This window comes from Sprattus sprattus, assembly GCF_963457725.1.
Source record: "Sprattus sprattus genome assembly, chromosome: 11".
Lineage (NCBI taxonomy): Eukaryota > Metazoa > Chordata > Actinopteri > Clupeiformes > Clupeidae > Sprattus > Sprattus sprattus.
The window spans coordinates 19,548,993-19,561,929 of record NC_137909.1 but is presented as its reverse complement, the minus strand read 5'-3'; the positions used below and the strand labels follow the sequence as shown (position 1 = coordinate 19,561,929).

Genomic DNA, 12,937 nt, shown 5'->3' with positions numbered 1-12,937 from the left:
GGTCTGTGAAAAGGCAGTATTTAAGGCAACAGTTTAGAACTCCTTAGCAAATGAATCACCATCTCCAAAAATAACGACATCAAATACGAGGCACAAAACAACACACAGAACAATTTAGACACACAGAATGCATTATTATAGGGTTAACTTGCTTTTATTTAGTAAATTCCATTTGTGAATTTTTTAGTGTAAAAATGTCTCATCGTTTGGCCTGGGACACCAACTTTTAGCACTTCAAGAAACTATTAGGTGGATCGTTTAAAGATTTTGCACAGTTTCATTAATTGGATCGAATTTTCTCAAGATATTCCATAACATGACCTGGTCTAGGTCAGTTGTGTGGAATGGCCCAAGTGCCACATTGAAGTTAGACAATCGATGACCAAGGTCACTGACCAGGTCAAGTCAAGAACTTGTGTCCAGAACCAGCAACAAAGCCAGTTCACTCCACAGCTGAGGCCAAGGACTCACTCCACGGCCAAAACCCACAACACAGCACTGACCGTCACCAAAGAGAAGGAAGGAAGGGAGGGAGAGAGAGAGAGAGGGAGACAGACAGAGAGGAGCTCACACCTACAGAGAGAGAGTGAGACAGACAGAGAGGAGCGCACACCTACAGAGAGAGAGTGAGACAGACAGAGAGGAGCGCACACCTACAGAGAGAGAGAGAGGAGGACAAAAGAAAGAAAGAGAGAATGAAAGAAGGAGTGGTGCACCGAGGCTATTAAAGACAGAATCTTAGGCACTGAAAAGAACCAAGTGCTGGCTCTGCCACTCTGGCTCTTACAAACAATTTGCCAATACAGACAATTAACACACACACACACACACACACACACACACACGGCTAGTTGCCAGCATAGCAGACAATTAGCAGACTAATTTCACAAAGAAGCACAAATGAATACAAATAACACCCTCATATAACACATCAGCATCCATACCCACCGAAGGTGTAGACTCTTTATGGCCCTTCACTCTGGTTGGTTGGTTGGTTGGTTAGTTGGTTGGTTGGTTGGTGTGTGTGTGTGTGTGTGTGTGTGTGTGTTTGGGGGTATTCCTTTGTCTATTTCACCTATGGGTAGATCCAGCCTTGACCAGTAACACATCCTGAATTTTGATAAACAGAGGCGGGGGTATTGGTGAGGCCGGGGGCGTGTGTGGGCAGGCAAGGCTGAGGCCCGACTTCTTCCTGCCGGAGCCTTGGGTGTCATTGGGAGCACAAACACAAACAGATCCATCACCCTCACGCTGAGCCAGGGAGACAGACAGCGAGGGGCCTGATGAACCTCTCCGGGGCCCTACACTCCCCCCTGTCAAACACGGAGACCAGGGGTGAGAGTGAGACAACCCTGCCTTACAGACAAAAACCCAGACGCGGGGACACCATAGAGACCACATCTGGGACACATAAACGACTAGACATGAGACATCGGAGAAAAAAAAAGTAAGTCAGAGACACAAGAACACCTTAGAGAGTGTGTCTGGAATAGATAAATGTCTCGACTTGCTGAGATGCAGGGAGAGTGAGTTGGATGCACACAGAGAATTCACGTATATGCTCGGGTTAGAGCGACCTGATCGTTAACTTTACAGACAGAGGTGACGGCTCCTCCATTCAAATCTTATGGATCGCCCAGGTGGTCCGCCAGCAGCACAAGTGAACATGAATGTATAGACTACACGCCACTCAAACTGATAACTTCCAGAAAATGAAAAGTGGTCACCTGAATTGGACATCAAGTGTTCTGGACCATTTACATGGCTGTATGCATCGGCTTACACCGAAAATGATTAGCCACAATTAGGCAGAATTAACATTAACAAATTAGAAATCCCTTGTGACATTTTATATTCCAAAGATTCTAAAAGCAAAGTCCTTCACGATCACACTGCAAACATTCTGTGACAAATGGCAGCATAAGATGTGATATTTCAAAATTTGTGACAAATGGCAGTATACGATCAAAAGTGGAATCTAGGCAGTAGGCTAAATAAATCTGTTGCAAGAAGGTGATATGAATGTGATTATTTCTTGAAGAACTGCGAGTCATAATGTCACAGAGATAACCGCACTTCTGGAACGCACTCAGAGTACCACGTGACACTGCTGATAGAAGATGGACGCTCTCCTCTGTGCATTGTTTAGCTTACAGAGTAACAGAGAGGATACAGGTACGCAAGATTACAATGTCAGCAAACACACTACAGGTAGCATACTAATATTATAACATTTCTAGTTCTAATATCCATCAGTATCTTTACTTTTTAAACTGAGTCATTCTGTGATTTTAGCCACTTTATAATATAAAATAGCAATTTTTACACTGATGTCGGCAATGAAAATACACTTTGATTATCTAAAGTGATGTTTTCCATTCAGATACAGATGCACTGCATGACTGTAGGTTATTTTCAGCATAATGAACAGCACTTACTGTTGAAATAGCATGTGGAGCAGACGGTGGCTAAGGCAGCACTTGTTCACCATGTGCCAATGTGCAAATTTCAAGCAATTCTAGCTACAGTCTGAAACCACTCTAATATTCAACGCTGCAATTCAATAATGGAAAAATAGTGTCTCTCATGCTCTCCTTCTCTTCCTCCCTCCTTCCCTCTGTCTTTCTCTCCTTCTCTCGCTCTTTTGCTCTTTCTCACTCAGGCCCACTTTCATTTCAAAACTGCAAAGCCCTCATTCTAGAGAGAGTGATTCATCACGCTACCTTGCATATCCAATTTCTATTCATTCTGCCATGACTGTTAGTGTACGCCGGGAGAGAGGGGGGTGGCTTTTTCACAGTGCACGGATGGAATTATGATCATTACCTTCCCTCCCTTACCCCTCCTCTTCCCTCCCTCACCCCTCCCCTCTCCTTCCCCCCTCCTCCTCTCTCAGTCTTCCATGCCATCGCCAAAACCTGTTCACTCTTTACACTGAATTAACCACACCGGCTCACTCTTACACTCCTAAATATGTCATTTAAGGCGTATTCTCCTTTAGGGCCAGTCTCCATGTAGAGGCCTCCTCAATCCATTTGTCTCGCTCATGCTTCCATAAATCCTGATCGGTTCCTTGGGTTCGCTGGTAAATCGACAAGCTCACTCTCTCCCTCCATCCTGCCCTGCCTGCCTCCCTGCCCCCCACCCATCCACCCTGTTGTCAGGTAAATAAAAATGATTAGGGTCCAGTCGATAGCCACACATAAAACACGGGTGTGATGAGACCCAGAGAAATAAGCTGTGCAAGCCATTCTCTCCCCACCCCTGCACCCCACCCCACCCCTTTCATACCTATTCATTGAACAACTGATTCTGTTGCAAAACTGGTCGAGTCGTAATGTGGGGTTGGCCATGAAAGGATGACTTACTCCTGTGTAATTGTGGAATGCAGTTATCACACAAATGTGCTTCTATTCTGTGAAACAACAGCTCCCTAGATGCCAGTGTGCCAGGAAACTTAACTGAACTGAAATTACTTCATCCTAAGTATTTGGTAGTTATTATTCATTAACATGTTACATTAAAATAATCATGTGCCTGTCAGAGCTTCTCGGGTTTGCCCTCCGTCTCCCATCTCTCCCCTCATCTCATCTCCCCTCCCAGCCCTTCAGGCTTGTCTGGTTCTGGAGGTGACAGTTAATCATACGTCACAGGGAGTGGAGCTTCACAACAACGCCAATAGAGGGGCGGAGAGGGTGAATATATGGACCTGTATGGGCCTGTGGCTCTGTCTGAGTCTGAGTGTGTGTGTGTGTGTGTGTGTGTGTGTGTGTAGTCCTGGGGGAGGGGGCAGGCAGGGCATTGTTTACTTAAGGACAGGACGTTTGTGTGTGTGTGTGTGTGTGTGTGTGTGTGTGTGTGTGTGTGTGTGTGTGTGTGTGTGTGTGTGTAGACTGGGTAGGCACCTAATGAGAGGCTCCCATCTGAAGCACAGCGTCGAGTGGGGGGTAGAGGGTATGGTGGTTATTACTCATTAGTCTGATGCATGGATACTTAAGTGTTGAGTAAAGCAGACTGGTGATTTGCTGGAAAGCTACTTGTGAAACTCAATCCAGCAACCAAATCTCTGGGGGTTGAACGTATGCATGTATCTGTGTGTGTGTGTGTGTGTGTGAGTGTGTGCACATGCATGCGTGTCTAGTGTGTGGGGGGGTGCTGCAAAGCAGGAAGTGGTGGATAAACTGTGACCCCGGGTTGCGTTCTGAAAATGATCGGCCTGTGTCACGGCAGAGCACAGCTGCTCTGACTCGCAACTGCCGTGGGGTTAACCACGCTGCGAGAACAAAGACAAGAAAAACAAGACCAGGAAGCAGCCCTTCCAATGTTACTGCTAACAGCTAGCACATGTATGCAGCTAACAGCTAGCTCGCCTCATCAGCCTGACAAAGACCACCCTGCCTCTAGGAGGCCTGGGTCAGCACTACCCTAGAGCTTGGTGTGGACTGGGTCTCTTCTAATGTTCTTTCATTGGGCCCACTTGGGCCATGTGGACTAGGCTATAAAGAACATCAACCATTAAAAAAAAATGTCAAACCCCGTCTAACAATTTATACAAATATGACTCCAGATCTCTCATCTGGGCTCGTCCCTCTCCCTCAAAAGGCGCACATAAGCTTCAGTGCACTCCATTGCACCAAATCAACCCTCTTAAGGCAGCTCAAGACCTCCTTATGAGCAATACTTATCTATTAATGTGAGCATTAAGGCCCCATCCATCACCCCCGCAGTCCCTAGGCCTTGCCAGTGAGTCCCAAATAATGAGGATTGATTACCTTTTCAACCTCCTGAAACGCTGGGACACACAGAGTACAGCGGAAAGGACAAAACAAATTTGCAGCGATCCCAAACCTGCGCCTCTCAATCTACCCCCCTTGAACATCCCCCAACCCAACCCCACCAAAAACCCCACCCACCCGCCCCATTTCCCAGACCATATGGGAGGAGAGCGAGCCAGCGGCCTACACTGAGTTCTTGCATTTCGTAAACGTTTGTGCTGCCCATTCCACGGTGGGACACTCCTGTGCTGTGCGTCATGGCGCACCACGGTGCCCGCCGAAACACCCAGGCCCTGCCAGTGCCTGTGCTGCACAGGGGGGACTGGTAACTCCTCGCCATTTGGGTTGATGATGCAGGTGCTTGACAGGGTTTCTGGGCCAGGCCCTTTTTATAGAACCCAATAACACGCAATCCTGCCGAGCCGCCTGATGCCTGATCGCTGACTGCCAGAGAAATCGGAATGCCAGAGATGGAAAAATCTGTGCCGTCCGCGGCCCCCACTGGAGCGAGGTAGGCCTGCCTGCCCTGCCCCCACCTGGCTCATCCAGCAACCCCCCCCTCCCTCCCTCCCTCCCTCCCTCCTGGTACCCTCGGTGAAGGTTAATGGCGCAGGGAGAAGAGACAGCATACAGATCAGCTCAAGATGGATGGAGAGCCTGATGAAAACAATCCCGCAGGTCTGGAGTCCAGAGATTAACTAAATATTAACTAAGACAAAAAAAACATACATACAGCTGTTAGCCCTAAGAGCAATTAAAGTTCCTCTCCCTCTCTCTCTCACTCTCTCTTTCACTCTGGCTTACACACAGACACACACATAAAAAAGAAACACAAAAAAGAAAATCAGATATTGCCACCGGAAAACAAATGAGGCTCTTCCTGTTGTCCACAGGTAATACAAGAGTATGAGAATAACTAGGCCTTCCTGTCTGAGGGGTAGGAGAAGGACTATGAGTGCAGATACCTTAACACTTCTCTGGGCTCCTTCCCTGATGTGTGTTTAAAACACATTTTTTTAGGGGCAGAAGGCAAAGATCCCTTTCCTGTGTAGAAATGGAATTTGTCTACATTCCATGAAGTGTCTGACACAGGGTTGGAAAATATCTCGCCAGTGCTCTGATATTCAGAGGAACAACAATGACAAGAAAGGACCAATCTCCACCTTACTGAAAACCAGCGTCTGGGAAGATCAAAGCTACACACCATATTCTTTTAAAACTTTTACCAAACTTCAGCCACCATGCGATAACACATTCAGACTGAGTCTATCAACAGACATGCAATTCACATGTTCACTTAAATTAATGATGTGAATAAAGCCCCTTAAGTGTCGTGCCAAAGCCTGGCCACCAATAAGGGTTCTTAAAGGGCACTATTTGCCTGGTGTCTGCCTTGCACCACAAGAATGATTCTGAATATTTGCACAAATGCATTGATCCAGCAGAAACTGCAGACAAGATATACAGGATTAATCGGTGTATAAATCGTGTGGGGGCCTCTGGGCCCATGTGTGCTGACACAGCCTTCAGTGTGCACACACACACACACACACACACACATACACACACACACACACACACACGGATCAAACAAGCTCACTGCACACTGGCCAGTGGCCATGGGTTGACGACTTCCACTTCCTCTTGTTCACAGCCCAACATTAAAAATGCTGTATCAATGGCAAAATAACAGTGTGCTCAGTTGGGGAGGGGAGGGTGGGCGGAAGGGATGCAGAGATCATTCTAGAACATTCAGTCAAAAGCCTGGGACAAAGTGTGTTATGAACTTAACACTTCAGGATATTACAAGGCCTTTTTTGCTGAAAAGGATATAAGAGCATGTCAGAGCACCACATGAAGAGGCTGACTACACAGAACTAGTCTGCTGTGCTAGAAGTCCATTTTAAGCCTGTTTGGACTGCAAGCAGTGACAAGTGATGGATGGTGATTTAGGGAGGGTTGACTCCTGGGACAACTACGGGCATCATCACAGCAATTTGACTGTAGTCATGGTTAGCGTAACTGGTTGACACTAGGGTCGTTCACATGTGTGTTTTTGTAAGCCGCTCTGACGGAATCATCTCACAAAGAAACAAATACGTTGCTTTGTTTTGCTACAATTGTGACGCGTTCATTTTAATGTTTTTAAAAAAAACAATGGGAGTACCCTAGTGGAAATAGTTACACCTAACATAACTGAAGCACCAACACTGCTTCACAAAGTAGTAGAAATGCAGAGTTGGTTACCTCCAGGAAATAGTTCAGACCTCACTGGCTATGGTTGCTTTCAACAGGGAAAACATTTCATTTGTCAACATGTAGGCTTTTTTGCTTATAAGTACACCAAAAACAGTAACATGTCTGTAAACTCAGTGCTTGCTGGCTATGCAGACATCTCCAGTAATGGCTGCATGAAAGCTGTCTATATTGCGGTCTGTGGTGACATCAGGACAGAGGTTAATGACAGAGTGACAGTCGTCTGCAGTAGTGCTGGCTGCTGTCGGAGGCCCGGCTGTGGCCGGGAGACTGGTCTAAGCTCTTCATTTCAGCAATGCCCTCTAGCTATGCGCCAGGGTACTGGATGGCACTCAACTATTTGAATGTCGGGCGGCCAGTTGCATTCCAGTCAATCAGGGCTCTCATCTAATCTTCCATTTCTGTTCCAAACAGGGCCCTACCCAGAAACACAAGACTCGTTTCACACATTCAGGCAAAAACGCATTTGAAGAACACTCGGCGAACACATCAGCTAATAACAAACTGATTCAAGAAGCTAAGAGTCAGATGTAGAAAATGTACAACGTACAATGGATACGTCACAAAATCAACAAAACGGTAAAACATGCGAGAAGCATACAGTCAGTAAAGGGTTCTCCGATCAGTCTGGATCTTCTGACCCTTGTATGAGAAATCTCTTGTAATATCACTTGTCAAAAGACATACAAGTTGAAATGACTTATTATTATTTATTGAAAAAATTGCAGCACATAAACACTAAAATGTGTTAGAAATAATCAGCATCATGCTTTCATCAAATCTGTTCAATGAACGTAGCATTTGAAGGGAAATAAACAAATGGGTAAAACCAGACAAGTTCTTTCTCCCCTGAACACCGTACAATTCACAGTCTGAAGTCAGTCATTCTATAGCCTATTATTTGTTTCAGATGTGTCATCTGGCTGCTACATGTTATGATGTGAGGCCTGGGTCCTGCCTTGCACTTTCGGGAAACCACAGCAGTGCCTCCATGGCATTGCTCAGTAGACCGACTAAATGCAGTGCAGTGTTTTTTAAATGGACGTGGTCTTCTCTTGGGTTCTTTATTTGAGGGGAAACTGTTTGGGCATGACACCCTCCTATTGGGCCCAAACTCACACCAGCCCTCTCTTTGCAGCTGCGAGTGGATTGCACTTTACCCTGTATGGAGATCAAAGCCCCCTCCACAGGGGCTAGATTTCGATATATGGTGCAACTTGAGCAGTCCTCTGATGCACGGGGGCCCTGCCTCTAAACATCCGAGCTCTTAGTTTTATTTTGATCGTGAGTGCACAACCCCCCCATTCGGGGATGGAACAGAGCAGCGGTGTGTTATGAAATCCTCTGAAACAGAAATGGCAATGGGAGAGCTATTTTGTCAGAAAGTAATTCACTCAGCATGCCACCATGGGTGGGGGCAGAGTGTGTGTTTGTGTGTATGTGTGTACGGATGGGGGTTGGATATAACACAAACACATCAACTAGAAGGCTGTGAAATGAGGTGCAAGCTGCAGGGAGGGATCGTCAGGAGGAGACACGATCAAACGCCCTGTCACAGTCCAACACACACACACACACACAAAATCCCAAGACTATCCTCGCAGCAGGCTGAGCAATGGGTTTATCTAAAGGGATGTGTGACAAGGGCCTACCACCTCCACATTAAGTGACCATTGAGCAGAGCAGCTTAGGATGGTTCACTGGTCTACGGTAGAGACCCTTGGCCAGGTTTCACAGGAGAGACTGTGACTGTGTGAACAAACTGACGGTCGCATTCCTGTCCCCGTGGCACAGCACACTGGCTCAAAAGCAACATGCTCATGCAAAATGTAAGTTCCACATCTTAAATTCTTCACTTCTGTGTACGTTCAAAAATCGTCTAAGACGGAGTCCAGATGTGCCACGCCATTTGACTGGGCTAGTTTTTTTTTTGCTTTACACGTCACGCACACTGGAATTATGCACCAACCTATGGCCACAGCACCGCTAATATCAGCACTTTCAGTCGCCAAATAACTACAAAACTCCCTCGGGCATCAATAATGCACGAGACGCAATAGGATACGGTATAGCTTTAATATAAACTGCAGTTTTCAGAGGAGAATGAGCTGTCAAGAACTTGGGCAATGGCGAACAAGGCTTTAAATGTGGCTACTGCACACCGCAAAAGAACTTCACTCATCTCCACAGTGTCTTCTTAGTGGATAAACTCATTTGGACAAACTAATTAGCAACTCAATAATGGATAAGTTTGTTTCAGTGCATATAACAGTCAGTGTTTTAAATATGATAGGATGTGTCAGTGTAGTACGGCCTTTAATTAGTGTGCAGTGTGACCCCCTGACCTTTGGCCAATTTGACCAGTGGCAGACAAAACTGTCATAAATGCTGAGTGATGCGCCGATTGAGTCAGTGGGTGGAAGAAATGAACTTGACCCTGTTGGCCCAGGCAAACATGCACATGACATAATGATTTACATAACACTAAAATGACATTGCTTCCTACATGCTAAGAGGTTTTTTAGCACACAGTAACATGATGCCATTAGGGTCCTATCTAGGATAGCCAAGAGGTGCTATTATCATTATGACATTAGCCTACCTAGCGGACGTCAACATTCTTATGAAGCGTTGTTATAACCACATAAACACAATCATGTCTAAATAAATGACAAGGATTAGATGGCTTATTACAACACAAAGCCATAAAACTAGTGCTTTGATGACAACATAATCTAAATATGCAGGGGTAGTCCATCTGCTTACGTGCTGTTGTAGTTTGTCTCCCCTGCCTATACATTTATTGAATTTGTTTGTTTTAACCAACAACTCAAAAGAAGGTGGGGGGGGGGGGGGGGGGGGGGGGGGACTATTCAGTTGTAGTTCCACGTTGGTTGAACGAACTGCCTAGCACTAGACCCAACTCTTCAGAGAGCACCTCCCTTCCTAACTGGCACCTTGGCTTAACTTGCACTTTAGCAGTGACAGTCCCGCACTTCTTTTTCTTTCTATGTCGTTTTCTATTTCTTAAAAAAAAAGCAGTATTTATTGTTACACCAGGTTTTATTGCTCTTAGCCTGACTGTTCTCTCCCTTGTACGTCGCTTTGGACAAAAGCGTCTGCTAAATGACTAAATGTAAATGTACCCCTAAGCACACTGACTACCCATGAGCCTCTGCACTGAGTGTACCTAACTGTCCCCCTCAGCTCAGCTAAGAGCTGCCCCTGGTGCCAGAAGATTGCATCTTTTATTTATCATTTCTTGGCTTTATTTTTGCTGCAAATTCCAGACCAGGATGCAATCAGCCAAGACTCCCCTCCCGAGTCACTCCCAATTCCCCAGCCTGTGGGATCAACCCCCCCTTCAAAAAAAGGGGGCGGAAAACAGCCCCCTGCTCTCTCCTCCCTCATAAAAAACTAAACACATTCCACCTGAACCCACTGCTCAGGCAGCACACAGTCTTTGATGTATGATGAAACAGTCCTGTCAAACACTGTCAGGAGCAGCTGCATAGAAACGCCAGCTAAAGATGCAGAGGCCCAAGCAGCAGTATTGTGAGCCGAACCCCCATTCTAGGGCCGAGAGGAGGGCACACTGTCCAGATGAAGCACTGCTGATCCAACAACCCATGGAGGAGGGGGGTATGGTCATGCAGAAAATTACGTTTGCAGATTGCACTCCAATTCAAATTAACCATAGAGAGTAATGAGATTAAAATCCTGAACCGCCTCCAAGGGCGGAGAGCCGTTGGGAAACTAATTGCAGGAACTCTAAACAAAGGTGGTGAGAATGCTAATGCAGATTCCAGGTATGAAACGGTTTACTTGAACACGAACTCATTTCTGTTTATGAGTGTGTGGCGTGGTGTGGTCAGACGTCTGAAGGACACTTTAATGCGGTGTGAACTGTGAATTCAAATCACGTTCTGACAAAAGAGCATTTCAGAAGCAATTAGCTAGCTGGAAATATATCGCAAATGATCGGGTTCCATTAAAAATAGAGGATCTGCAGCTTTAAACTGCCAGTCCTCCCACCCCTTTCCAAATCTCTTCTATTTAACAAGCAGTGAAAAGAAATAAAAAGGCGCTTTTGTTTGCCTTCCTTTTGGAGGGTGACAGAAAGCTGAAAAGACACAAATGAACATGAAAATGGGAACAAAGTGCCAAGCTCTCAATGGGAATGCCTGACGGCTATTTGATATGCGCACTCGCTAAATAAAACCGAAATACTGGGCGGTTGAGGCTGAAACAAAAATAGCAACAGGCCATAATAAATAAACAACAGCTCCAAATGTTAAATTAATTGTTAAGTCAAGATTCTGGTTTAAAAAAAAAAACACGGATTTTAGCTGGCGTTCCACTGGCTCATTGCTGGAACAGCAGAGGGACGTTAGCTACGCCAATAACCTCCCCCCATGCGTTTCACTTCGAAAAATAAACACAACAGACAAGCGACGCAAATCGTCCTTCTATCAAATTGTAACCTATATAAAGCAGCAGGATTGCTAGCCCTTCAGGTTAGCTGTGAATATAGAAACAAACAGAATATTGTTTGAAAACCACAAAGGGGGTAGTCAGCCATTTATGTCTACTTCCGTGATGTTTTTTTTTCCTATGTGAGACGGTGCAAAAATGTACCGTCGACAGATCTTACTACATATGTGCAACGCGATTTGAAAATGTGTTTGGAACGTTTGTCGATGTTTGGGGAAATACAATGAGAAAAGATTGTAATCCAACACATACATTCCGTGTAGTCCGTGAGCCTAGCGCTGTGCTATGTAGCTCTGCTTGGGTGATTTAAAAGCCCGTAGTGTGAGAGTGTGTATGTGTGTGCGTGCATGTGTGTGTGTTGTGCCCTTTGTCGCTTCATTCCTCCCCCTTTGTTCATGGCAAACCCAAATGACTTCCTCCACATACATTGTTTTCTGCCTAAATGTAGACGATTGTACAGGGCCAATACATTGTAAAGATTTGGTCGAATAAGCCCAGGCGAGTATTAAACTGAACATTTTATCTCTCTGGATCCACACACTCACCGACTTGCAATACGTTGTCCACACAGCCACTCTCCAGTAGAGCGATGCCCCGGCGGAAAGGCAGCCGTGTCTCGTCGCTGTTCTCACCGCTGGCCGTAGTCTCATCTCCGCCTGTATTGAATGAGGAGTACATGCAGATCTCCCGTTCGCTCCTGGGGAAAGACCAGTAGACGATCCTTCTTTGAACAGGTTCTGGGATCCTTTCGAAACGCTCCTCCACCCTTTGGAACGGCCACTTCTCCGCTACTTTCCTAGCCGCGATGTCCAACAGAGATTCCGGGCTCTGGGTCTTGCTGGATCCCCCTTGGCCAGTGCCCGAGCCTCCACATACGGTTCCACCGGCCCGTTGGCCTTGTCTGCATGTCGTGTTATACCCGGGTCGGCAGCAGAGCCGTTTAGCTGGGGGCTGCTGAACGCGCTCCGCCATGATCGCACTGCTTTAGCAGCACCAGCGGAAGTCACCGTAGCATATAAACGGGATCAGGAAGGGAAAGAGGTTCCACTCAGATCGATTGTCTGCCGTCTTTGGGCAATTTGTCCTTATTTGGTAAAGTGGGCGGTCACTTGGAGTGTTGTCAACTTATCTGTGTGGACAAATGAAGAAAGGGGCGGGTGTTGTCGTCTGGGGTTGTGCTAAATAAGGAATGGAAGGCGGAATTCCTGCTCGTCGGCAATCCTTTCTGAGGCCAAAACGATTTGAAGGGGTACTGAGAGGGTTGTATGAATCCTGTGTTAAACTAGGCTACAGTCAGTCTGTAAAAAAACACATTTCAGCTAAAACATACCAGCTTCAGAGCAGGATACAGTTAATTATTGGACTACAGCGGCAACTGGAGCCCAACAAGCTTAGCTAGGGAAGGTGGAGCT

General features: G+C 46.1%; 1 protein-coding gene across 1 annotated transcript in view; it reads right to left on the bottom strand.

The window, feature by feature from the left end:
• The window catches only part of LOC308371867 (zinc finger SWIM domain-containing protein 6), a gene marked incomplete at its 5' end in the record, with an annotated part of 51,141 nt that extends 38,644 nt beyond the window's left edge, over window positions 1–12,497 (bottom strand). Inside the window, one exon of the mRNA XM_080846894.1 lies at window positions 12,071–12,497. Within this exon, the coding sequence (XP_080703020.1) occupies window positions 12,071–12,497 (427 nt within the window). The remainder of the gene's footprint in view (window positions 1–12,070) is intronic.
• Between the last annotated feature and the right edge of the window lie 440 nt (window positions 12,498–12,937).